General features: G+C 42.1%; 2 protein-coding genes across 7 annotated transcripts in view; one reads left to right on the top strand and one right to left on the bottom strand.

The window, feature by feature from the left end:
* The first annotated feature begins 6,113 nt into the window (after positions 1–6,113).
* On the top strand, positions 6,114–10,793 carry gosr2 (golgi SNAP receptor complex member 2). Its single transcript, XM_079253415.1, has 6 exons — positions 6,114–6,253; positions 6,487–6,551; positions 7,985–8,093; positions 8,682–8,814; positions 8,996–9,136; positions 9,614–10,793. Exons 1-6 carry the CDS (start codon positions 6,225–6,227, stop codon positions 9,773–9,775), a joined length of 639 nt encoding a protein of 212 aa, XP_079109541.1. The 5' UTR covers positions 6,114–6,224; the 3' UTR covers positions 9,776–10,793.
* Positions 10,788–21,847, bottom strand: part of gpatch8 (G patch domain containing 8) — a 26,663-nt gene continuing 15,603 nt past the window's right edge. For 3 of the 6 annotated variants that reach the window (XM_079253411.1, XM_079253412.1, XM_079253413.1), the window contains 6 exons: positions 20,702–20,743; positions 17,948–18,015; positions 16,534–16,620; positions 16,221–16,364; positions 15,967–16,103; positions 10,788–15,759 (listed from right to left, as the gene is read on the bottom strand). In XM_079253411.1, coding sequence (XP_079109537.1) covers positions 11,901–15,759; positions 15,967–16,103; positions 16,221–16,364; positions 16,534–16,620; positions 17,948–17,974 — 4,254 coding nt within the window. In that variant the 5' untranslated portion in view covers positions 17,975–18,015; positions 20,702–20,743 and the 3' untranslated portion in view covers positions 10,788–11,900. The remainder of the gene's footprint in view (positions 15,760–15,966; positions 16,104–16,220; positions 16,365–16,533; positions 16,621–17,947; positions 18,016–20,701; positions 20,744–21,847) is intronic. The other 3 variants (XM_079253408.1, XM_079253409.1, XM_079253410.1) reach the window with 1 other exon arrangement.

Genomic DNA, 21,847 nt, shown 5'->3' with positions numbered 1-21,847 from the left:
ACATTTCTTAGGACTGTGTGCTTGTTGTGTCTTGCTTAGTTGCTGCAGGTGGTCGCATCTCACCAAGCCGTCACGTATGCATTCACACACACACAAACACGCGTAATCCACACGCAACAGAGAAGCAGGCGCGATCCACCTGCCTGAAACCCTGCATCTACTGAAAACCACTTCCTGCTGATTACGCCCTGCCCTCCTTTTCATCTGAAAGCACTGCGGTCCCGATGCATCACCCTCAACCGCCCAGTGAAAAAAGGCAAGGGGGGGGAGTAAGTGGAGGACATGCGTACAGGTGTTGTGCCTCTGGCCAGCACACCAACTACGATGACAATTATAATGACGCTGATGATGACAAAGGTGATGACTTGGAGGAGTGCCGCCCTTGCAGAACATCTGACCCCCCAAATCACAGTTTATAAGTTACAATGGGCCGACCCAGAACCATGATGAGAACAGTTTACGTGCCATTATCCCTGAATCATAACTTTCCACCCATTTGCAAGGCATCAGTGAACCCACAAAGGGCCTTTGTATGAGGTATTTACAGTGTGCTCAGCTGCTTTGATGTTGCTCTCTTATTATCATGATTACACATTATTATTCTTTATTAAAACATCAACTTGAAACCCAAAATATTCAAGTTAATTATGAAACAATTTCACAGGTTTAATCACCTTTAAAAATCTCATTATGGATGTACTGCGAAGCATTATCAGAGCAAACAATCTCTCCATACAATAAGTTCTTGAAAACAAGAACCAGCAGAAACCTGCGGAACCTACATCAATCTCCAAACGAACCCCAAACCAAATCCCTTCAGATATATTTTTTGTTTTTAAGCCTCATTTGAAAATAAGCAACTTTAGAAGATGTTTTCTTTCATATGCAGCACCCATAATGAGATTAGTATATCTTTTCAACTACAAGGTCTGTTTGGAGTCATTATAAAGGAAACACCTCATGAGGAATAAAAAAAAAAAGTGGCACAAAGCACAAATGAAAAGTTTTAAGCTCACATGAAAAATTGGTCCATCCAATAACAGCCCTGGATTATTTGCTACCAAACTAATTTCCTCCTCTCAGTCTTTAAAGCTGAGAACTTCAGTTCAGTAATTCATGATGCGTCAGCCTCTGTCCAATGGCTGAAGTGAAGCAGATTCATATTCACACAACTGACATTGACCATTTTATCTCATTATAACATGATATTGTGAATTCATATTTACTTCTATTCAGTGTGATTGGCATTTATTAAAAAAAAAAAAAAAAAAAAAAGATATAGCTACATTCTTCTCAAGAGAACAGTGGGATAAAATATGAGACAGCGGAGTGTGTCGTGGACTGCAGGGAGGACTTGGGACTAGATATTGAAAGACATAAAATAAAGAGATGAGGATGGATGGATGAGAGGGGATACTTTGTGGCTCCAGGAGGCCTATCCCCTGCTGCTACTGTTGTTGTTTTATAATGAACTCTTAAAGCCTTCATTTCCCTCACTACCTTTGGTGAAGGGGGTGCAGAAATGGGGGCTGCTGAGTCCAAAGCTGGATTCGCACGCACAAGCCCCAAGGGTGGCTGCTTTTGAGCGAGGTGGGGGGTTGGACCAAGCCGGAGTGCAAAATGTAAGCTCCTGTGTCTGTGTTTGAAACACTCCTGACAGGAGACAGGTGAGGGCAGAGAGGCTTTTGCATATGAGTGTGAGCATTCCTGCCATGTGCACACCTGTGGTCACTTCAGTAGGACTGATATGTGAGTGTGTGTTTGTAGTGAGGCTTTCCTGTGCGGGTGTGGGCTGCAGTACGCTGCAGCTTCTCTCCAACATAGATAATGTAGGTTGCACTTGGGGTAACACTATCTCCTGTGTCTGCTTTGGCTTGGTTCAGGTAAAGGTTACCATGGTGTGCTGGGCTGCAGCCGTGCATCCAGCTCTGATGGATGAAGACAAATTGGCCACCAAGCCCTCTGGATTTTTTTTTTTTTTTTTTTCAGATATGCATATATGAGTTGCACAGCAAAAAGATATTATCCATAGCAACTTACATAGCTTTCAGGTTTATACATCACTTATTTGTGCAAGAACAGTAGATGTTAACTGAAGCATGGAAAGCTTGGTAGATGCTTTGCTCAAGGACACAAAACACAATCTCGTCCTGTAATAGGAACCAGTGAGCCTCGGGTTAAACGCCTAACCCTGCAAGACTTCCGCTTCTAAAGGAGAAGGCACTTAGCATCAGCACTGGCCTTAATCCCTGCACCCTATTAAGACAATATTAAATTATGAAGATAAAAATGAGAGAGACTGATTTGGTGAAAAGAAAAAAGATGCAAATGAGAGAGAAAGAGATAGAGAGTTGTTAATACGGCATGGGGTAGGAATGTGAAATGACTAATGCAATTGCTCAACCCACAACAAGAACATGCACTGCCTAGAGCTACGACAAGGCTGAGTGCATACCTGTATAAGGTGGATGAGGGGGGGCTAATTCAGAGTTTAGAGGGTGGAATGGTAGCTAAGCTCCATGCAATGGAAACTAAGATGCATGCATGTATATTTAATTTAGCAAACGGCCCAGATAAACAAATGGATTCTCATCTGGAGGAGAGATAAAAAAAAAGAGTCCATATGGCAGACTGATGGGAGATTTAAGTCCACTGTCTACAGATTTATTGAGACTTAATGTGGAGTTTTCAAGACAGTAAACACCAAACCAAGAGAGGTGAGGATGAGAAAAAAAAATTATGTACAGGACTACTGTTAGTAAACGTAGCTTTACACAGCAAAAACATCTGCAAATGTTTGTTGGATTCAGAGAGAAAAGTCATATTGTGCACCCCCAACTCCTCCCCACTCCCAATGTAAACCTCCTCCATTTGGGAAGCTCCTGGGGGAGGCTGTTCCCATGCTGCTCAACAGAAACACCTGCAACTCTAACAGTCCAGTTTACAAGGCAGCCGCTGTGATAGGACATGATAAGACCTTATGCAAGTTCATAACTGACCCCTCCTCCCTCCCTAAAGGTATGCCAATCCTCTACTTTTCTCTCACAAACACACACTCTGACCTCCATCCCAAGGAAAACAAAACTTTTCCCACATCAACAATGTCCAATAAAGAAAAACACAGATAAAGGCCAGAGCTATGTGTTCCTCTCAACCAGCAACATCTCTGAAAAATAAGTCTGGTATGCTGTCTGAAAAGATTTCACCGAGTTCACAATGAAATCATCCCTGCCATTACAGGACGCAAGCACGCAATATGGTAAATCAAAGTCTGATGTCTAAAGCTTCGTAAGCCACACACTGAGCTTAGTGATATGACTTAAATCTAAGTGTGTGGTTTGGAGCATGACGGTGAGCCGGAAGCTGTCAGGGAGGGGAAGCCCGGCACGGCACTCCAGTACCGTTGCTGTTTATGTTCCCATCCCTGCTTAGCTGTCATCCAACCACAAAGGTGAAAAGCATCTCTTCTCCAGAGGTCTGTGAGTCGCAGGTGGCAAGGCCATGGCTGATCACCTTCGGCTAGTGGGAAAGCACCAATTTCTCTACTTCAGAGAAAAGTACCTCATCATGAGCAGACTTGGATTTTGTTAATTGGGAACCATTAGTGTGATGCCTTTGAAATTAAATCAAAATATGTCAAAAGTCCATTTTGAAACCTTGTAAAACAAGCTATAACATTTAATGGATGCTATAAACGCTGCAAGAAATCAGTGTGTGCCTTGTTGAAGCAGCAGTAGACGGATTATAATGCGCTTCTGGTTTTGATCCTCTTTGTGTTCATTTTGCTTCACTTGGTCACTTCATTGCTTCCATAATATTTCCAATTATCTGTCACCGTCTGACCTGGCATCACGGGTGGTCAATGAAATTCCTGGAGGAGCTCACTCCTGGACCCCTTTTCCCACCAAAACCCACTGAGACGTTGGGAGCTTATGAATTTCTCCTGTCATCTCTGACAGGCTCTCATTTGCTTTCATTCAGCGTCTCATCATTGCTTCAAAGACAAGTGGCTCATCTCCCTCAGGGGGGGAGTGAGAAGATCAGCGTGCCTTCAAAAAATGACTGGTATCCAAAAATTGTTCACCCAAGGCAATTTTCGCTCCTGATAATTGGCTTCCTCCCTCTGTCTGTCTTGGGCAATCATTGCAATTATGATGCATTATACTGCCTGGAAAACATCATTAAGTATGTTATGTAGAAGTGATTCAATAACATATAATTTTCCCTCAGTGAACAAAACAAGGGTTATTCAGGTTTGGAGTACTTTCTTCTCCTGAACAATCATTTTGATTCAACGTTGTATGACCAAGAAGGTTATCGCAGCAATTAAAACTCTGAATCCTAATGATTTTTTTGACTGAACCCTGATTTTACAGTCTCAATGTGTGTTTAGCTGTGATAGCAGCATCTATGTAGTTTAAGCACATATGACATCTCCGTCAGTCAAAGGGGCGTGATCGAGCTCCACATCTGGAATCTGGATTCCAGTTTGCACCTGTGGTGTTCAGGTGTGGAGCAAAACCAGTAAGCTTATCTCATCCTTTCCTCAGGGCTGAAACATAAAGGACAGACAGAGAGAACCCCATGACCTAAATGCACCTTGTGGGGCTTGAAAAAGGTCTGACGAGGGGGCTTATTCTGCGTTCTCTCTCTTTCTCTGCTTCCTCTCTATTCCGAGGATCAGGTTCGAGCTGTGCACAACCACCGCTGGCTCAGGGATATGTTATGACAACTGAAAACTGTGAACAGCATGAGCAAGAAGTGGCATGAACAGATCTCAGGGTTTTTGATGGGGGGGTGAAAAGGACCTCTGTTGAGAAGTGTCTAGCCTGAAGATACAACTATCAACTCATGTACCACCAAGCCACCAAGGAAAACCGTCTGGGCCAACTGATGTTTTCTTTGCTGAATGAGGAAAACAAATCCAGCTATCACTGGCAAACAGGAGCTTGTATCAACTCATGCAGATAATTATGCTAAAGGATGTTTGAATTGACTTTACTTTCATTGAACCATTCATTGGTTCTGTTCTCCCACACCAGACACAACAGTGATGGAGGTTCAGGGAAAGCTGATTGAGATGTGGTTTTGTTCAAGTGCCAGGCAGTGCCCCAGGATGATTTTCCTCCCATTAAATCAGCAAAGAGCTATTGTGAAATTTCCATAGTTTGTGCTGGGAAATCTAATCATACCACTTTCACACAGTGATCTGTATCAGAGTCAGACTGTGACAGGCAAATTCACAAACACCTTGTCTCCTTTCTCTGACATCTTCTCTGCCGTGATTTGTGATTCTTACCTAACAATGCAAGGTTTGATATTGTAAGCTTTAGTGTCTCTGACTTCAGGCAAGATGGAGGCCTCTGGGTGGACAAACAGGATCATTCTGACATCTATCTGTGGAAAAACAGAATAGCCTAATTAGACCCAGTCAGGGAGAGCTGACAAAAGCTGGCCTAAGGACATGCTTCTTAGAGTCTTTCCTGTCACATGTCTACATGTCAACAGATTATGCATCTGCACTCAAAACGTGTGGGTCAAAGGGTTCTCTGTCAGACACTTTTAAGAATGTATAAAGCGTAATGAAAAAACATTTAAACTACAAAGTGTTGCATCAAGATACTCCCGTTGCAGAAATTTCCAGAGTATTTATTTTTTGTCTTGACGAACATTGGATGTTGATTTTTACTAAGTGATGCATCACAGATTTTTTTAAAACTTAAAGTGGATAAAGTATAGCCCATAAACTATTATAAATTACTTAATATGTGATGGGCTTGTTGAAATTTTATCAATATGCGACACTTATCCAAATCTTGCGTGTGATATCAAAGATCGTTTATAACTACTTTTTTTTTTTCCCTACATGACTGTAATTAAAATCAAGTTCAAGCTGTGTTATCTGCAATAAGCGACAGACAATATGACCTTCTTTGTTACACAGAAATCACAAACAGTTGTGACCAAACCAAGACGTTGTATCCACTCATGCAAAATTACATACTTGGTGTCCAAAGTTTTAGACGGAGTGAGCACTCTTCTTTTAGTTTCCTCTTTGATCAACTTCCGCTTTCACACTTCCGTACACAAAAACTGGGCTGATGACGTGTACACTCCTCCAGCGTTAGCACAAGCTAATTTAGCCACCTGTCAGATTAAAGTTGGTCTATCAAAGCGGTGATTTAAGTAAACAGGAAGCACAGCGTATCACTATATCGATAAAAATGGAGACGCTTTACCACCAAACAAACAAGTAAGTACATCAGTCCTCTTTGTACATTTTCAGACCTTGTTTGCTACTTTAGCTTAGGAGTGTTAATACAGAAAGCAGCTAATTACTAGCGTTTCAAATGATAGTATACACAATTGAAATATAAAATTCAATAACATTGAAACGTGTCGTTAATTTATTTTTCTCAAAGTGAAATGTTTACATTGCTGGGCGTTTCGGCTTCTGTTTACTATACTGGTATTACCCCATTGTAGACAAATCCAAGAGGTGCAATCTTTGATGGGAAACCTGGAAAGGACAGACCGTCAGTCAGTTCACTGTGAGTACTGAGCTGTCAGGACTGAGACACTAAACTGTCAGGACTGGTGTGAAAGGTCTGCTTGGCTCCTGGCTGACTCTGGGAATGAAACATATACTACAAAGTGTCAGTGTTGGTATCGCCCCCTTTTATTTATTTCCCACTTATCTAAGCACTGGCTCCTTGTTGTGGCTGCATGTTACTCTTTTGGATGAACAGACAGGAGGGGGTTGGTGTCTCACTGTTTTGTATTGTTTTGTGGATGGTGCCTGACTATTCAGCTTTGGGTCAGGCTGGTGCCTGGACAGGAAGCTGTTGGGTGGGTACAGTGACAGAAGTTGGGAGGGCTTCTTTCAGATAATGGTGGGAGCCAGGCAATTACCCTCCTTACAAATTATGACATCATCTTGTATTTCTGAGGGAGGATGGAAGCTTGTATAGTATATATGTATGTAGTTATTTTGCAAAAGAGGCAATAAGGATCATCACTGGGGCAGGATATTGAGTCCACACAAAACACATTATTTTTACAGTCAATGAAATTTGCTGATATTGTGGCATTTCTGACAGCACAAATCGTATTTAAAGCAAAAAAAAAAAAAAAAAAAAAAAAAAAATCTTCTACTAGAACATATTCAAAGGTTATTCATCGGGAGGGAACGGGGTTATAATTTAAGGGGTAAATTTATTTATAAAATACTAAAGGTGTGTACAACAAGAAGAACTTTTTGTATTTCAATTTGCGGGGTTAAATTGTGGAATAGCTTGGAGGGGATGCTCAGGGAATCTCCAAATAAAGCTCAGTTTAAAAAAAAAAAAAAATATATATATATATATATATTTTTTTTTTTTTAAGAGGTATATAAATGAGGAGGGTGTTTGATTATTACTGGGTGTTACTATTAAGTTTTGTTATTAAGGTACTTTGGCGTTATCTTCAGTTATATATGTGTTATAGTCATAATGTCAAAGAATATTATTGCTAAGGCTACAGATAATGATATATCATTGCAAATATCATGCTGTTGACAGGAAGATCAGAGAAGAGATATATTATTAATGAATGATGAGGATGGGAGTGGGATAATATAAGCTTTTACTTCCGCCCACTCCTTTTTCGGATATGTAAAGAGAATATGTAGTTGTCAATTATGTCAGTATTGTTTGCTTTATCCAAGCACTACTATTTTGTATGTTTTTGGCTGTTATTAATGTATAACTATTCTGTGCCTTTACATATCTGAAATAATGTAGGTCATGTATAAATTTGCTTTTAGCAATATGAAATATTGATATCTGTGTGTTGGTCCCAAAGGTGCCAAAAATATTTTTTAAATTCTAACTGAAAGGATTTGATGTTTTCCACATAGTTTGAAAAAGTTACTCTCTCTAAATATATCTATTTAACTATCACTTTGTTATGCTCCAATGATTGTTCTTCTTTTTCTCACAAGTGTTAGAGAACGAACTGCAGGCAAGAATTGACCAGATCTTCAATCACTTAGAACGCCTTGAGATCCTGGCCAATAAGGAACCACCAAACCGCCGCCAGAACGCCAAATTGTGAGTTCTGACTTTGTCAATTGAAGTTGACGGTAAAGCCCCAGCACTGGCAGTGCAATCTATAACTCATAAAATACACAGGGATGGTCTAGAAGACGAGACGGGCCGCTCTGTCCTGCCCTGTGGCGACGTGGCTCTATGAAAACATTTCATCTGAAGCCCCATCATCACCAGCATTCCTGCTGCAACGGGTAGAGATTCATTTCTGAGCTGGGTAAACAGACCTCAGGCAGACACTGTTCACCCCATCCCACAGCTTACCTGTGATCTCAATAAGTCTCCAGGGGGGCAGAGTGAAGCTAAGGAGAAGACTAGTCATTCTTTCTGCACAAGATATGAGGTCAAAGAAATTTTCTAATTAAGAACAGCTATGAATGTTGAGAATTCTGCTGAAGACAAGCTACACAATTCACTTTAATGAATGAAGGGAACATTTGAACTTTCTAAAAGATTTTGTAGCACAGTGTAGGGAAAAGATGGACAACTAGGACAGACAGTAAAGTTTTCTTTTTTTTTGTAAGACCTGTACATAACCTCATCTGTTGTGGGAAAATTCCATATTCTGTCTTGTTCTTCGCTTCCCCCCAGGCGAGTAGACCAGCTGAAGTATGATGTTCAACACCTGCGAACTGCTCTACAAAACTTCCAGCACAGACGCTACGCCAGAGAGGCTCAGGACAGAGAAAGGGAGGAACTCCTGAGTCGTACCTTCACCACAAATGTAAGTCGCATGTTGCAGAGGATCCAAAACAAACACCAGTTGTCTCGTAAAGTTTAACAAACTTCAAATGAGTTGTTGAAAATTGTGTGCCCAATTGACAGATCCTTGTATTGTAGCTTACGAATTTTTCAGGCTTGAAATGAATAATGTGAATTAAGACAGTGTTGATCTTGTTCAAAAGGATGCAGATACTTCCATTCCCATAGACGAGACCCTTCAGTTAAACTCCAACTTGCACAATGCTCACAGAGGCATGGATGACCTCCTGGGCAGCGGCTCAAGCATCCTCAACGGTCTCAGAGATCAAAGATCTACACTTAAGGTTTGTCCATCAGACAACAGAATATTTCTCTATCTGTGACAGAAGTGAGGGTTTCCAGTCAAACCCCTGTTTTCTAAAGAAAAGCTTGAATGTGCAGGAGTAAATTTAATTAAATTTCATGACATGGTTTTGTAGTCTTTTTTTTTTTTGTTGTTGGTGAGTGTATTCTCAGTCAGAGGGTGAGTCCTTGTTTCCAGGGAGGAGATGGCCTTCCTGGTTTGGCTTCAAGCCCCCTCTTATCAGGGTGTGACTGATCAGCACTCACTGCCTGGTTGTCCAGTCATGAGAAACTTTTCATAGCACAGCATGTTGCCAGGGAGGGTCTTGGCAATCACCCAATGTCTGATAAAAAAACAAAACAAAAAACAATAGTGTAGATAATTAACAATGTGGTCCTGTAATGCCACCATTTGTCGTATTTTTGGCTGTTGTGGTCGTTACTGTTGACACAAGTCTGGCTTTTTTATCTCTGCATAGGGGACCCATAAGAAGATGCTGGATGTGGCAAACATGCTGGGGCTTTCTAACACAGTAATGAGACTCATAGAAAGGCGAGCCACTCAGGATAAATTCATCATGATTGGAGGCATGTTGTTGACCTGCATCTTCATGTTCCTGGTGATTAGATACCTGGGCTAACCACCATCCACCCACAACCTATCAGTCTTGGACATTTCTACAGAACATCATCCCACATGATATGAACTTTTAACATTTAAGTAATATTTTATAAATGGTGCCATTGTCATTTTTTTTTCCTCAAATGAGTTTCCACCATGTTGTAGTGAAATTTTGCTAAATGTTAAGGTTGAATGAGACCTTAATTACAAGACAGTATTTTACTCTATGGCATTTGCAGATTTTCTTCCAAATATTCACTTTTCTCACAACCACTGTAAAAACTGTAAACTTATGCTTTTTTTTTTTTTCCAATGAAAAGCCCATTTTGTTCTTTTGGTTTACATTGATGTGTTCACTGTCTTTTTGAACACATAGAATTGACTTGTAGGAGTAATGCTCTATGTTTTAATTACAGCGCTATCTAGCTGTAGCATCAGCTACAGGGCGATATGTTCTCTGTACACCTTGTTTAGATTAATTATTGACCAAATTTTGTCTCTCAAATGTCAGCCAGTACTTGTGCACATATAACAAAATACAGTTCAGCGGAAATAAACCCTCCATCCTCAAAAAAAATCCAGAAGACGAAACTCAACATCCTTTCCACTTTCATTAAAGCAAAATGACGGTGATTTTTGCTTTAGGATGTGTCTTTAACTGCGTCTTAGTAAGATGGACCCTAAACTGTAACGCGTTTGTGGAAATAAACACTAAATCTGGCGTAGTCTTGGAACAGCCCTTATTAAATGCTTTTTCTGCATCATTTTAGTCTCACTATGTGAGTGACGTAATTCTAATAAAAACAAAACATGTAACTTTACCTTTGTGCATCTTTATTCAGCAGTTCTGGAGACGTAACTGGACTTAACTAGCTTCATATAATGAACTTAAATGCATCCAGGGAGGGCTGCAGTCCCCATGAGTAAGCAGTTTTATGACAGTCTTTTGGTGTAGCTTTGGCACCATCTACTGTTTTCTGCTGCCATTTTTAGCTTTATACGTTTATGGAAATAAAACTCAACCTTAATATAAACATCAGCGGCGTGGAAAAAAAAACAAAAAAACATCCACAAACCATGAACTCAAAATTTTATTTGCTGAAACATGTTTTTAAAAAATACAGAATTGCTACTTTAACAGATCATTTGTTTTTAGAAAACCTTGATTAAATGCACGTCCATCCTCTGTCCAACTTTTGTCTGCTTTTCCCCCCCCACCCCCAACAGCAGCCTCAAACCTTTAGCATGTTAATAGGTTAATCTACAGCACTTTTTATTTACAAAAATTACACAAAAAGCCAAACAAAGTCCTTCCTTTGAAGGGCATTTTGGAAAATAATTTAAAAACAATACAATTATTGCAGTATTCTACAATCTTATTGTTACATGATGCAAAAAGCACCATCTCGATGTACAGATTTCAGTGCAATTTATTCACACATACCCTCAAACAGGGAACATGAGATTTGCCTCAGAACAATTAGGGGCGTTAAACCCCCAACATTTTGCCTCATTCAGAGAGGACCCCTCATGTGATAGTGCCATTTTTTCTCCGACACTATAGTCATCATTTCATATGGTCTTAACTGGTGGGATTATTCACATTACACACTGATATATGTACAAGTTACTGCATTACAAATTATTTTGAGACCAAGATTCCAATAAAGAGCAGGTACTTATAACATAAACAGTGTGAAAAACTAAAACTGTCCATTTCGGACCACCTCACATTACAAAGTTGAAGCAGTTTGCTTCTTTGTACTGTCTAAACGTGAACATTTTTAGCCTTAGACATTATTTCTCTTTGGCTGACAAAATGATAAATAAGAAAACAAACACTCCAGTGGTTTATCAGGTCATTAATACACTATACATTTGAATATATGCCAATTTCAAAAGAAAGTTTCCTTAAACATTTTCAAGATTCAGAAAAAAAAATAAACCCAAAGAAAACATTAGTGTTTAATTTTGGACCTAACACAGTCTGCATCATGTTGTGGCATCAACTTTGCCATCTATGTTGGTTTTTAAAAAAAAAAAAGAAAAAAAAAAGGTAGTTTTACAAGCTTTCTGTATCACTGCCTTCATGTTGACTTTAAATCCTTTAACTATGGAAGTTCATGGGAAGTCTTCCTCCTCACTCAAGAGCCATGGTTAGGTGGGTGCTGGAGGTCCTGTCCTGAGAAGATTGGGTGTAGTAGTGGGTGGAGCTGGAGAGCTGCGGCAGCAGCAGCCTGAGAAGGCCGAGGTGTGAATAGTGTGGGGTAGAGGGCTGTATGGGGGACGTGGTGGAGAGCTAATGGGGTGTGATGAAGTGCAGAGGCAGGGATAATATGTATAGGTTGACCAGAAAGGAAGGCTGTGGGGTGGGCAGGAATCAGCCCTGCGTGTCCCAGCGAGTGTCCTAAAGAATGACCGAGAGAAGGGCCTAAAGGAGATAGGGAGATGGGGGTAAGGTGGTGCTGGGGAATGTGATGTACCTGGGCCAACTGAGCATGTGCAGGATGAGGATGGTGTGGATGTGCTGGGTGGATGCCCATTGCCGCAGCAGTAGCTGCGTGGTGTTGCAGGATGGCGTGCTGCACTGTGGCGATAGAGGTGCCAGAAGCTACGGACACAGCCGGCTGCTGAATGTGGATCTGCTGCAGGGCTGGCGGAGGGGGAGCCGGGGCCAGGTTGGCGGCTGCTGCTGCGGCGGCGGCTGCTGCAGCAGCTGAGGGAAACGCTTTAACTTGCTTGGCCAAAAGCTGCTGCTGAATGTGCTGTTGTGCAGCCTGTTGCAGTTTGCTGTATTTCTCCATCTCCTCCGGCGTGAACGTAATCGGCTGACTCTCTAAAGGTGCCAGACCATCCTCCTCTGCCTCCATGCCGTCCTCTTCCATGTTGGGAGGTGGGTAAGCTGGGTATGCATGAATCGGGGGCTGCTGCTGCATATCAGACATGAGCGACTCCATCATGGGGTTCTGCGAAGGGTCCTGTGCTGCTTCTCCTTGATATTGGGGCATCATCATGGAAGGTTCCTGTTCAAACAATGGCTGGGGCTCTTGATTGAGCTGCTCTTCTGTAGTAAGGAACTGCTGTGTCTCCTCTTGCATCACTGCGGTCTGTGGCGCCTCCTCAACCTTCTGGACTGGTGGAGCTGGAGGCGGTGGAGGAGGAGGGAACTCCCTGATGGGCTCCACCAGGATAATCTCTCTGTCAGCGTCCGAGCCCTTCCCTGTTCCTGATTTCTCTCCGTCGTTGGGTCTGGTTAGGGGAATCAAGGGTTTCTTCCCTGCCTGCAGCTTGCCAAAAAGTGGCAACATGGCTTTGCTTCCGAGGGTTGGGGGTAGTTTTGGACCAAAATAGCCCTGTGGTGGATCTTTAATTTTAAGCCCAGATTTTGTTCCTGTGGTGGAATCATCTGAGCTTCTTTTAGACTGAACTTTCTCCAGCAGCTGGCGTGCAGTAAGTGTGTTTTTGTGCTCCCCTGCATCTCTTGACCCCCCTGGCCTCAGAGCCTGCAAGCTGGAAGAATGGGTGTTGCGGTTAAGGCCTCGTGAAGATGACGACCGTGGAGACTGAGAGCGGTAAATGCGAGAGCGGTTGAAGTCTCTGCGATGCGTGTCGTTATCCCCTCGACCTCTGGTGCTCCGTCTGTGAGGAGAGCCTTTGTTCGAGCTGGAGGAGCGGCTGGCAGAACTGTGGCTTCGGCTGTAGCTTCGCCTCCAGGATCGAGCGCTCGTGCTGCGACTCCAGCTGCTGGAGCTTCTTGAACTGCTCCGGTGGTGCCGCCGGTGCCTCTTCCTTCGACTGTAGCTGCGTGAACGCGAGCGGGAGTCTTCTGAAGATGAAGAGGAGTACTGGTGCCTTCTGGACCGTCTGCGTCCTCGGCTACCCCTTCGCTCGTACTCAGAGTCTGAGGAACGCTTGGAGTGCCTTCGTCTCCGACCTTCTGTGCTGTAGTCGCTGTAGCTATCGGAGTAGCTGCGGCTGCGGTGGCTGTAGGCACTGCTTCCTGCTGAGGAACGCTCGGAGCTGCTGGAGTAAGAGCGACTGCGCGACGCCTGGCCACGGTGACGGCGCCGACTGCTGCCTCGTCTTTCTCCTCGTCTTGATGAGCGGCTGCAGGATCGGCCCGATTCTTCACTGTGATGTCGCCGCTGTTCCCTCGGGCTTGACCTGTGATGACGTGAGCGCTGGGTACTAGAGCCGCCTTCTTCTTCGCTCTCACTGCTGGGGGGTCTACCATGACCAGGACTCTTCTGGGCGGAGGTGGAGCAGGAGGCACTTTGAGATGCACTGGAGTCAGTTTTTTGTCTCTTGCTGCCACTGTGCTCCTCCGAGGAAGTGGCCTTGTTGTTACTCTTTCCAGTTCCTCCTTCCTCTGCTCCGGACTTGGAAGGCACATCCTTAGCTGCACGTTTCCTCTTCCCCAGTTCTGCTCCTGTTGATGCTCCCCCTGCAGTTGGTACCTGAACAGAGGAAGCAACAGCCTTATCTTCTGACTTTGGTTTCACTTTTTCCTTTTCTTCTGTTGCCTCGTCCTGATCTGGCGCCTTGTTTTTGCTCTTCTTTCGTTTGTGCTTCTTCTTCTTTTTGGGCTTTTCCTGCGTGACCTCTCCCGTCTCTCCTTCTGCATCCTCTGCTGCTCCTTTTTCTTTGCCTTTGCGTTTTGAATGCTTTGAAGACTTCTTATGCTTCTTCTTTTTCTTTTTTTTCTTTGCACCGCTGCTGCCAGTGGCAGGCTTCTGCTCATCGCTTTCTGACTGCTCATGTTCGCCCTTTGCAGCTGGCTTGTCTTTGTCAGCGCTTGTTTCAGGTTCTGTTGCTGCGTCTACTTCAGCTGTCGATGCCGTTACTTCTTGTCCTTTCTCATTGGTCTCTTCACCAGGTTTAGGGGACTTTGCAGCTTTTGATCCTCGCACTCCTTTGTTTCTAGACAGCTTAAAGTCAAAGTAGAGGGGATTACAGCTGTAGGACAGGGAGGGTTGAGCTTTTGTAAATTCAAGCAGCTCTGTCGGCCACTGCAGGGTAGTACTCTCATCTTTGCTTAGGACTGGGAAAAATGGACCAGTAGGGATTTTAGGTCCAGTGTTTGAAACCAGAGCATCCTGTGTGCTTTCTGCTCTCTGATTAGGAGAAGTGGGCACAGTGGAAGCTGTGAAAGCTGTGGGAACAGTGGAAGCTGTGTCTATCACACATGAAGAAACTTCCTCCTCAGTCTTAACTTGAGGCGATGAAGGAGTTAGCTCTGGCTCAGCAGTAGAAAGTTCATTATCTTGTTCTTGTTCAGTTTTACACTCTGGGTTATTGGACTCGGTCTGATCAGGACTTTCTTCAGACTTTTTCTCCCCTTGCTCCTCTTCGTCATCCTCCTCTTCTTTGCTCTGACACGGTTCAGAAGCCTTCATAAACAGCAAAAACTGGAAGTTTGGTTTGACCCGACAGTGAGCTGGAGGTACATAGTGGTAGTACTCAGGCTCCTGTCCAACATAGCCTTCATCCTTTTTCATCATCATCTTTAGTTTGTTTAGAGTTGAGGCTAGTGATCCACCATCATCAGGCTGCTGCACTTCCTCTGTCCCAGCTGCACCACCTCCCTCTCCTCCTCCAGATCCTGCCTTAGGGCTGTCTGTGCTGCAGCCCAAAACCTCTTCTTGTCCTCCAGCTTTCTCTCCCTCTTGGCCTTCCTCCTCCTCCATAGCCTCCTCACCATGATCGACAAACACAGCAGCTGCCGTCTCCAGCTTTACTGGGGCTTTCTTAGCAAAAGAGAATGACACACTAACTTTGGATCCACCACTAGGGGTTGGGGATGAGGAAGTGCTTTTTCCTAGAGAAAAGCTAATAGTTGGGCCAGACTTTGGGGAGGACTGGTCTATTTGTTCTGCTGGTGATTCTTCCCGTGTAGCATCTATCAAAGCAGTGTTCTCAAGCGTCAAGTTGTCAACATCTTCTGCTTTCTCTCCATCAACAGCCACTGTGGTTGTTTTGAACATGGGTCCACTTCCAGGTGTACTGAAACACAAAAACAGGATACTAATGCAATTAAAGGAAATCGTAAAAATGACTATATAATTGCTTGTTATGGCACATAACTGTCCTTCCCCTCTTAATTGTTAGACATGGTATAGAAAATTAAAAAAAAAAAAAAGAATGCATGCACGGATCATATCGCTATGTCCCATTCAGCCAGCAGAGGGCACCACAGTCATAAACTCTTACCGGTCTTGCTTGTCTTGCTTTCTCTGCTCAGCCAGTTCATGCAGTCGGCGCAGCATCTTTTCTTGCTTCTTTCCATCTTTCCGAGAACGAGATGACACGTTCCGAGCGAATTCTCTCTGCTTCAATTCTTTCAGCCTCTATATTACATAAAAGCAACAAATTGGCATTATGGGTCAGAATCTCATAACAATTTGCCTCAGTTAATAAAATCACAACTGTTCTGCATATATAAGAGAGCAGATGATAAGAAGTACCTGCTTATGAGCGTGGTCATAAGAGTTTATGTGGTTGTCAAACTCCTGGTGTTTAGTGTACTGCTTGTCACAAAGCTCACAATAGAAATTGGCTCTCAGGTCTTCCAGAGCTTTTGCAATGGCTTTTTCCTTTTCCATCTGGTCCTATTTTTTTGAGACACACAAGGCCAATAACTTTATTAAATTAGTTTAAAATGTACAGAGGGGGGGGGGGGGGGGGGAAACTAACAAAAAGTGCCTGCAATCAGTTATCTTCTACTTTTTGATTAATCTACTACAGCACCCCTACTAGTCATGAGCAGAAGCACCACACCTTGTACTTTTGCCGCAGTTCCTCTGTATCTTCTTTTTCCACTTCGAGCACTCTCCTTTTTTCTGTGGCATCTTCTGCATAGTCCAGCTAAACAGGAAAAACAAAGCAAGTGAAAATCCTCACTCAGTCAACAGCAGATCCAAAATAATCGTGTCCTTCAAGTTCAAGACAAGCTGCTATGATGATGACTGCATGTGCTATGACTCTGTTTATGCAGTGTATGTGCTATCCTGCACAATTCCAATGCTTTTTTGTTGTGGGTAAAATAAACTGTGTTTCAATAACATAAAAATATGCACACAGTAAATAATACCTTAGAAAAGAATGATGAACAAAATAGAAAAGGTTAACCATTACTAAAGATAAGGACTTTGATTCCAGAAAACAACAGCGATGGATGCTGATGGCTGTAAACATCTGCATCTTTATGGAGGCTGCCAGAGCTAGATTACATTTTGAAAGCCAAACTTGACTTTATGTTTTTTTCTTTTCTGTCAACAGCTTCACCAGGATCAGGAAGTGTTGCACCAGCTTGATACACTGTATTTACAACTGTGGGGTCAGACCCTGAACACTGAATATACTGAATATATTCCTGAATATATCTTTGTATATTTCCTACTTTGTTCTCAGGATGAGAATGAGTCACATGTAACCTTAAGACTTTACTTCTACTGGGGCTGAAGACCTACTTTAAATCCTGCCGTGTTGGTAAATACACATCTGGTTTAACCCAGAACAACTGCACCTGCCATTTATGATACATACAGTTACTGATACATTTGGCATCACTTTATGTAACAAACTTCAGTGGAACACAATCAGATTTTTGTCTTCTGTCCCTTAGTAGACACCAGGAAGCAGAAGGTTACACTATAAAAAATGTTGACATATCACATCGTAACTAATGGCAAATACCCATAAAGAACATTGCTTCTTTTTTTTCTATTTTACAGATTGTTAAACGGAAAAATAAAAAGCCTCATATTCAAAGAACTGGATTTATTTCATCATTTTTTTCATGGGCTTGGTCTTTATGGGTTAAATCATTTATTCGGGAAGTGTCCTACTGGTGCCTGTTTTACACAATGACCAGTTGGTGATCAATTGACAGATGTTATTACAGTATGCTTTACTGCAGCATGACTATGTTGCTGACTTTCATACAAGCTGAAACTTGTCATTGCTCCTGAGAAGCTTGAGCACATGTTTTTTCTGATATAAATGGATTTCAGTACTCCATGACTCTTTTGGTGGCTATCTGTTGGTCTGCAATGAGCTAAAAGAGGAGAGATTAAAAAGAAAAAAGTGACCTAGTTTGGCCAGGTGGCCTGTAATGCAGCTGCTAATGTTGTCTTCACTGACAGTAACAACATCTGCAGAGTAGAACAAAGGAATAAAGTAATCATTTTACCTCCATCTCCATCCGTCCCATTCCCATGACATCATATTTAAGGATGATGGGCACAGGGTCAGTACGACCTGTGGGAAAAGAGGCAGAGAGAGGACTAGTTGAGTTTTTGACACTGGATCAGAGGACCAACTCGGAGACAGCCTGCTTTTAGAGCATAGGGTGCTGGGGTTAGAGAATTTTGCCTTGAATTGCAAAGAGACCAGAAAGCTACAGTGAACCAAACACCAGCCATTCTCACAGCTTACTGCAGCCACCAAACAAAAAACACAAATTAAGACTTCTTGTTACATTTTATCTGGCTGCTAGTTTGCATTTTGAATGACAACTGCATTTTTTCCCCCATTAGAAAAGATGAAGACGAGGGCATTGGGATTGTTCAATTGCTTTTAAGTCGATGAGAAAAGTGTGGTTAAAAAAGACTTTCTGCTATGAGTCAGTTTTAATTTTGTGTTTTCACAGTGCAGCTCTGCCACCCACACCTTTATCCAATCATTGCTAACGTCCTGCTAAACCAGAATGCCAGGTTTATCAAGGACACTAAAGCTTCAAGAACAATGTGAGGTGTGTATGGGTTGTGAGTCTGTGAGGAATTGCAGCAGGCTTGTGAAGCTGCTACATTCTCTATGAAGCCCTATTGCCTCATTTCTTGCTGACCCTTGCAAACACATTTCATTTTCCTCAACCAGATCTGTTCACTTGTCCCGAGCCCCCTTCCTCGTCGTGACTGGAGGTTAAAGATCATTTTCCTGTCTAGATAAGCTTTGTTATGTAAGCTGTGAAAAGAGCTGGATCAGAAGAAAATTAACTGTAGAAAAATAAACAAACCAAAAGACAACCAAAAAACAGAAAGAAACATTAAAGATATAAAATATATCAAATCAAAACTACTTTGGAGATTGACACAGAATTGCTTAATCCACTCATAATCAGCCAAACAAAGCAGAGATAGAGTAAAATTAAATGGGGAAAAAAAAGGACACAAGCACTGAACTACAGAAGAGTGACGTCACAGGCCAGGTGTCGCCATGGTGACAGTGCAAGGGATGGGAATACTTACCTGGCAAAACATGGGTATGAGTAGGAGGAGAAGGGGGGGGGCAGACAGACAGACAGATAGATAGACAGGGGAATCTCAACACAAAAGGCACAAAAAGAATAATTTGGACTAGTCTGCTGCTCCTGATGCCAGCCAAATACAACAACCGACCTTACTGATAGTGATTATCAATTCAGTTTGGTTTCAGTTTTTTTTTTCCTCCCACATATTCATTTTTCCATTTAAATCATACTACTTACACCATTGGGCATATGGAATAACTATAGCACTGGGAATGGAAATGTTTAATTCCAATGCTACCAATTTGCTAAATTCTTGTGTTTTCTTATTTTAAAAAACCTAAATAAGATTCAAACTGTAAAAACATGTACCTAAATCAAAAAAAGATTTCATGTGCAGCGTAGTAAACTAAACACCAATGCCTTTTAAGGCTTTTGGCTTTGCTTAAAATCTAGGGTAGCACCGATACCAGCATCAGTCCAATACTGTGTGTGTGTACTTGATATTTATCCAAGTGTTGGGATAATGCACAACCCAATACTTTGATGAAAAAAATACGGTTGAGAAAATTAACAAATTATTACAAAGTGATTAATAAGTCTTTTTTTTTAAAAATGCATTTCCAGAAAAAGTTGTTACTGGTACTGATTTTGGGCATATAGGTACCTTGTCACAGCTGTGAACATAATCCATCCTCTTTTAATGAGGATTCTCACAATTTTTAAGCCTTACATTTACAGGATGGTCACAAAGTGACCCACAGTAAAAGGATTGATGCATATAAATCAATACTAGAAATTGCAAAGTACTCAAATGTAAGTACTTGTACTCTGAAAAAAATGTGGCATCGGTGCATCCCTACTTCAAATACACACTAATGATTTGAAAATGAGAAGTGCAACAGTCTTCCTCTCTTGGACAGAGGAAGGCAAAACAATTAGGTGTAATTATCTATGTCCTCCCTGTGCTTAGCTTGAGTAATTTAGTCATCACAGCCCAATGACATATTAATTCTGATATCACTAATGCATGGGCATTGAAACATGTAATGGCCTGCCTGGACTTTCAGTCCCACTGCAGTGTCTGTCAGCTGAGCGAGCTTCCAGCCTAATTATCATCACATAACTATAAAGGTCTCGTTCAAACGAGGAAGTGAGAGGAAAGGACTGTTTGTGCGCTATCAAGATCACAAGACTAGTCTACTGGTAGATGGAGGGGTTCACACTCTTTCACAAACAGCAAAAGAGAAGTGAAACCAAAAACAAGAGTTTAGTGTGTTAGCCAGCCACTGCAGTGATCTGTCTGAAAGAAGTCACAAGCAAGGCCCAGAATTAAAGGTTCATGAACAATTACAAATCATCCCAAACTATCACCAATCTTGAAACACAGTGACAATACTTCCACATTACCCATTCCAGTGGAAAACAAAGGAACCAGACAAAAACAATGTGCATCTAAATCACAAGGTGTGAATCACAAGGTTTAAGAAAAAGAAAAAAAAAACTGAAAACAAACAAAATGACAATGTTCTAAGAGTAATACAGATGCACGGTCATATACAAGCAGCAGAATGAGGACTAATACAGAGAGAATTGAAAGCCTATGTAGCATTTGTGCTCTGATGAGAGGAAAACAAAAGTAATGGGAGAAATTAAAACAAACAAAACAATTCAATTGGGGGATAAAATAACATTTACCACTAAGTTTACCATCAGCACAACATGGGCAGGATCAAATCGCTGTAAAAAAGAAACACCAATTGGTTAAGCAGGAAGATTGAGGCACATAGAGAAGGGAGGGTGGGGTTGGGAGTGTGGTTGTCAGGTTTAAGGGTGTTCATTACCAGAAGGACTTCCGTGGTGTCACCCCCCCCCCCCCCCCCCCCCCCCCCACATCCCTTCATTCAGGGCTAGGTGCTTACAGGGAGCTCCTCTCACCACTTTCTCCAAACCACTTGTCCCAGTCCCCAGGCCCCATGTTGTGTTGTCATGCTTTCTGAACTAGCATGCCACCCCGAAGTAAGCAGACTACCACCCTTTAATACAACAACCTTTTTCCACTACAGAGTAAGTTAGAAGCTATGCAAACAGCTATAAACTACCTCTTTTAAATGTCTGTCTCCCAACATGGAGGAAAGGAATTGTAAGAGCTGATTTGTAAGCGGTAACACATAATGGTAGAGGTCTGCGGTAGATCGTTTATTAAACACAAACTAACACAATTCAGTGCAATGTTGTCCATGCATAAAGACAAAACTACCTACAGTTCCTCAAATACAATGAAACTATTCATAAATAAATATGCCCTGTTGCCGTTTGTCAAATTAAATCAAAAAGCATATGGAAAAAGTGTTCAGTCCCTGTAGTGGAAAAGGAGCTACAGTACAGCAAACAGTGTACTCATTTTAAATCTGTAACCATCAATCCTTCATTTTTCTCCTGAGCAAGCACAAAAATAGAATTAAAGATTTAAAATGGGTGGGGTGGGAGTACTTTTGGGTAAAAAAAACTGGCAGAAATAACGATAAAAGACAAAACAAACAAACAAACAAAAACAGTCATGCGTGAAATAACTCTGACAAGTGACAGAAAACCAAGAGGTTTTTGTCCCGCTATTGTCTGAATTACAAGTATATTTTGGCCTCTTCTCTTAAAATGTAAAACATCTACTCTGAGGTGATTAATGCTTGTAGGGACGACCACCATTTTCCCCCTTGGAGCCTTTTGCCTCGCAGACACTTGTCAGCCCAGTTAGCAAATCTCCCTGAGATTCTCTCATTTCCTTGCTTAGCCTACAGCCAGCAAGCTCAGTTTGGGATGTGCTTAACCCCATAACAAGTGAAC

The sequence above is a fragment of the Telmatherina bonti genome (genome assembly GCF_933228915.1).
Source record: "Telmatherina bonti genome assembly, chromosome: 14".
Taxonomy (NCBI): Eukaryota; Metazoa; Chordata; class Actinopteri; order Atheriniformes; family Telmatherinidae; genus Telmatherina; species Telmatherina bonti.
This window is presented reverse-complemented; position numbering and strand designations above follow the sequence as displayed.

What these genes read in the sequence shown, in the direction of transcription:
- gosr2 (XM_079253415.1), top strand. Translation starts at nt 6,225, where the DNA reads ATGGAGACGCTTTACCACCAAACAAACAA. An exon ending in CTTTACCACCAAACAAACAA is followed by an intron (nt 6,254 to 6,486) that starts GTAAGTACATCA and finishes ACCCCATTGTAG; the next exon opens with ACAAATCCAAGAGGTGCAAT. An exon ending in AGACCGTCAGTCAGTTCACT is followed by an intron (nt 6,552 to 7,984) that starts GTGAGTACTGAG and finishes TTTTCTCACAAG; the next exon opens with TGTTAGAGAACGAACTGCAG.